Consider the following 5,377-nt stretch of genomic DNA (forward strand, 5'->3'; position numbering starts at 1 on the left):
ATGCACACCTACCCTGTGAAGGGAGAGAAGAGGACAAATTTTATTGAAAACCGTCCATTGATGGTTTCTTCATTGTTAAATTCGCTTATAAATTTCTTTTTGCAGGTACAAATCAGCAGGGGGCAAATTTATGAAAGAATATCTAGAGATTGCACTTATCAGCAAAAATTAAAATGCTTATGTGGTTATTCTCTCATGATAAAGTGCATACGAGAAAGCTAATAGAGCAGAGGGGAGTGAATCAAAATGCTTTGTGTCCATTTGGATGCTTGCAAGAGGAGGACTCAATGCATCTCTTAAGGGACTGCTCAAATGTAAAGGATAGATGGGTTTTAGTACTCGCACAGGAACATCCATCTCTTTCTTTAACCTTCAAGGGACGGAGTGGCTAAAATGGAATCTAAAAGTTGAAGGTGGAGTCGGGCATACACACAAAGTTCCATGGGCATTCTGTTTGGTTACTTGTGCTGGGATATATGGGTATCACATTGTAACAAATTATTTAGCAATCAAGAAGTCGTCGAGCAAGGAAATGCAAACAAAAGCCTGTTCGAAGCAGCACTGGATATAGAACTGTAAAATCAATGTAGTTTTATAGAGATCACTCAGAGGAGCAGAAGAAGGAAATAAGGATTAAAGAGGGCTTTGTGAAGTTGATAACAGATGCCTCAACTTTCGAGAATGGCAACAGCAGATGTGGAGGAGTAATTAGAGACAGTGAAGATAATTGGATCTGTGGCTTCAATGTGAAGACTACAATGGTGTCATCAGCAATTGCAGAACTCATAAGCTATATCAATGGATGTCATATTTGCTGGGTTCAGGGTTTTAAAAAGATTATTATTTTAGAAGTAGTTATTAGTTAACATGATTACAAAAAGGATCGGCACAAACCATCCCTTTTATGACCTGATTAAGGAAGCTAGATTAATCATTCATAGGGATTGGATGATAAATTTCATGCATGTAGATAGGTCTTTGATTGTTGAAGCAGACTATATGGCTAAGCTAGCCCATAATTTGATAGTTTTTGCATCATTGATCAACCTCCACTTTTTGTTCATGAGGTGGATTAGTGACGGAGGATTAGGTCTTTTCTATTTTAGTGTTGTAATTTTTTCTATTTAATGCAGAATCCAGTTCTATTCTTAAAAATAAAAGACAGCAGCCAACCTGTGAGTTAAGCGGGTTAAGCTAAAATTTGCCTCTCTTTCAATTATAACCGAGCTCTCTTTCTTCTTTGTGGTTTAAATAAGCCAACCAATGAGTTTCTTATGGACAATTTTTTTCCTCTTGTTTTCTTTTGGTTTTTTTAAGAGGAAATTACAATCAAATCCCACAGAAGAAAAATAATTATTAAAAGATCCAAATAACAACCTTAACAGTCTATAATTATAATTCCTATAGTGAGAATGACAACTTCTAGAACTTGTTTTTCAATTGTTTTCTTTACTTGGGACCTCATTGTAATTCTCTCTTTTTTTAATGGACTCACTTTTCTTGCCGCACAATGGCATCAATCTTGTGTATACATTGGCCTGGCAAATAACGTGATATATTCTTTTGATGCGCATGAATCAGAGAAGTTAAAGAAGCTTTTTACGAGACACAAGTCAATATTCATTTTTTTTTAATCATAGTCAGTAAATATTTAAGGCAGAAGACCAAAATCTATGTCAATCAATAACTACAGTAAGCACAATGCAATTTCACAGAACTCAGAATGGGTCATAAATCTTATGTTATCAAGCCAGAGGATCTCATTCATATATTGGTTAAAAGAACATGGACATGGATCTCAACTCTAAAGACTATCCTGAAATAACGTATGATATCAACATTTTATGTATACTTTTTTCTGGACATATAATTCTCTGTCTCTAAAGCGTGACTAAGCTATATATACTCTCCTAAAATCCCCCGTTGCTCTAAATGTGCAACTTCAGATTTCTACCTCTTCAACTCCTACAAATAGGGGGAAACACCTACCAAGGAATTTTCCTTATGAGTCAGGTTTCAATTCCTTCCTACATATACCAAATCGTTAGGCCCAACTGCCTGAGACAACTTAAAGATTTGAGTATGAGTTTAAGAAGTAATTGATTTTCCCCTTTTATTTAGTTCACCATCCCTGTGCAACATCGTCGGAAGATCTTTGGTTCCCATTCTGTACCTCGAGCAAACTTGACCTACCACTGCCAGGAGCGAACCCTACGGAGTACGCGTGGTTGCTTTTGCTTGTCAACAATGGGAACAACCCTTTCCATGAGCTGCAGAACAGTCAAACAGGTCAGTTGCAAGCCAATTAAAGGAGACTCTCAATAGCAAGCAAATGGTTTTAGAGGCAGTACAGTTGTTAATCACACAACCCTGAAAAGTAACCGCATGAACCGGTTAGGCTTTAATATTTTTTACTACAAGACAACTTGGCTGAATTATTTTGCAATTCTTTAAGTCTGCTAAAGCCATATAAGAGGCAAATAAAGTTAAACTGGTCATCCCAGGGGAGATGGCATTGCAAAAGTTCCCTAAGTTGACATCCCGTATTATAAGCACCTTTGAGACACTAAGCCAATATCTTCCAGTATAATCAGTAAAAAGTGAAAATAATGAATGAATAAAACGAAAAATTGTATGCTCAACCAAAACACGATAAATGTACAAACATCACGAACCATGTTGAACTACCAAAGACTTTAGAAGAAACCAGACACCATATTCGGTCTGTAGAAACTACCTTAGGATATTGAATCAGTGAGGGAAAAATACATCAGAAAACAGAAGAGCAAACCATTATTTCACCAAAAAGAAAAAAAAAAAAAAAAAAAAAAAAGAAGAGCAAACAATTACCTGCTTGTATCTTTTCTTGGTCCTCTCGGCCTGCCAAAAAAAAAAATCTCGTCAGCAGTGAAAAATAAAAAAGATGTATAACTCTTTGGTCGGAAAGATCACAGGTCTGGAAGACCACTAAACCGTAAAATAATACTGATATTTGAGGGAAAAAGGTTATTGACAAACTCAACACTGGGTATAGATTCTCATAGGTGTTTAAAAACACCATTGAGCATGTTAATTTATTATTGTCAGTACTCAGCATGTAAAATAACCTTTTCTGTTTATCTTAATCAATAATTAGACAGACCATGACTACAAAACTCTTAATAAACAAACAACACTGATCTCAAATGTCTGGTGACTTTTACCTACACAGTGCAAGACCTCCAGCGGAAACAGACCTAGCACCAAGCTTAGGAATCCATCAGCCAGCAAGATCTTGCTCACTAAGCATACTCATGTCGTCAATGTACAAGCAAATTCCATTTATGTTGAAATCACTTAGAAGAGGACTTGTCAACTCAATGACTAAAATAAAGCCTGAAACTGCAATCCCATGTGTGCAGAAACTTGGACCCAAAGGGGGACTAATATATTTCCCGGAACCATGCCTTGTGAATAAACTACTCTGATTCATAGATCCTACTGGTGCATATAGATGGGGATAAAGGAGAAAATGGGATGAAGTCCAAGAGTTCAGAGTAAATTAATCCATCAACGTATAATTATGACAGAACAAAGGGTATTAAAGAATTACTATCTTTTCTACATGCCAGTGAGCACAAATTGGTTTCCCTAAAAATTTGGATTCACATAAACAACTAAAAAGTACGCGTGAAGATTCAGCACAAGCACATGAATGGTTTCACATAAAGCAGAACTGACTGCTGATATAATGCGATACAGAATTAAATGCTTCACCCAGGAAAAACACTGCTCAGAAAATAATTGCAAACATAGCGTGTTAACATTATCAACAATTGTGAAATGGACCACAAAGGAGCACCTTTTCCCTCATCAGCCGCTCATTTTCCTCCTCTAGTCTCACCGCTATCGACTCTAATTCAACTTGGTATGCCTGGAGTCAAATATTCAAAAACAGAACAAACAACGGTTACGTCAAATCATATATCAGAAGTCCACCAGGAAAAAAAAAAAAACAAAAAAACACCAGCTCTCGGGCATACCTGCTTTCGTTCCCTAGACCTTGCTGCGGATTCTCTGTTTTTAATCATCCTCCTTTGCCTCTGCAAAGCAGCCTTATCCAACGGCTCCAAAACAAGACGCGCTCTCTTATTCCTCTCTCCTCCACCACCATCCATCTCCACTCCATTACCGAACCCGACTACCGACCCTTCAACTTTATCCAATGACTGGAACGTGGTTGCGTTAATAGAATCAAACGTAAAAACACCCCCACTCATCCGCTCGGTGGGGGCCACAGGTATCTTCACATCATCATCATCGTCCACAGCCCCGGCCTTGGCCAGAAAATCCTCTAGAGTCATCATTTCATCCAGTGCCTCCTCCTTGCACTCCTTCCTTTCACCAGAGATCATATCCTTCCAAACATCATCCATGGTTTTCGAAGCATTCAGTGACCCACCGCCGTCATTGCCGTCGGTGGAGGTCGCGGCGGGGGCGGCATTGGCCGGCGTCTCCATTAAAGTGATTTGGGCATCTAGGAGAGTAGACTCCGTGGGAGGCCCAGACTCGTAAGCATCGCGAAGAATGCTGTCGACGGTCATCGAGCCCGAATTTCCTCTGTCAGCATTCTCACCAGCGACTGCGGATACGGATTGGGGTCTGGTAGAAGTAGAAGCAGCAGCAGAAGAAGATCGGCGCAATAGATCCGATTTTCTTGAATTTGACGACGCCATCAAATTCTGGTCTGCTATCTCTTCCCCAAGAGACCGGCTTTCAGTGAGCAAGCCCTTCGACTTTCAGGGGCTTTCTCTCTCTAGGGTTTGGGGCTTTGGGAATTCGTCGTCCGTTGGAATCGGAGCTCGGAGGGGAATCGGGGTCGAGGGAGTGCAGCCACTAGTGAAACCGGGAGTGACCGGTAGACCAAGGAATTTGAGAGCAGAAGGCGAGATAAGAGACAAGGGAGCAACCGGTTCCCAGTTGAAGGCAAGTTTCAGTTTGTTACTTTAGGGGTGTTTGGTTGAAACCTAACTATAATTTGAAAAATAGTTTTTAGAGAATAGATTCTTGAAAAAATATATTTTGTAAAGAATATATTTTGTGAAAAAGTGATTTTGATAAAGTGAGAGTATTTGGTTAGTTGTTATCAGAAGAACTTTTTATATGTGTAAATTACTAAAAGAAAGCATAAATTAATATGATAATTACATAAAAGATAGATTTTATAACATATTTTAATTTGAAAGAATAAAATTATTAATAATATATTTTTTACCAACATAATTAATAATATATAAGATAATGTAATTAATAAATAATTAATATGTGTATATATATTTATAAAATATAAGATTAAATATATTTATAAAAAATAATTGAAGGGTGTTAAAGTCATATT

The 5,377-nt window shown here is 37.9% G+C and overlaps 1 protein-coding gene across 1 annotated transcript; it reads right to left on the reverse strand.

Annotated features, from left to right (window-relative positions):
• Positions 1-1,724: 1,724 nt before the first annotated feature.
• On the reverse strand, positions 1,725-4,928 carry LOC114717385 (G-box-binding factor 4-like). Its single transcript, XM_028902511.1, has 4 exons — positions 4,023-4,928; positions 3,842-3,913; positions 2,851-2,880; positions 1,725-2,270 (listed from the first exon to the last, which is right to left on the reverse strand). Exons 1-4 carry the CDS (start codon positions 4,713-4,715, stop codon positions 2,190-2,192), a joined length of 876 nt encoding a protein of 291 aa, XP_028758344.1. The 5' UTR covers positions 4,716-4,928; the 3' UTR covers positions 1,725-2,189.
• Between the last annotated feature and the right edge of the window lie 449 nt (positions 4,929-5,377).

The sequence above is a fragment of the Neltuma alba genome, unplaced genomic scaffold, assembly GCF_004799145.2.
Source record: "Neltuma alba isolate B1F8T4 unplaced genomic scaffold, ASM479914v2 tig00002132_pilon, whole genome shotgun sequence".
NCBI lineage: Eukaryota > Viridiplantae > Streptophyta > Magnoliopsida > Fabales > Fabaceae > Neltuma > Neltuma alba.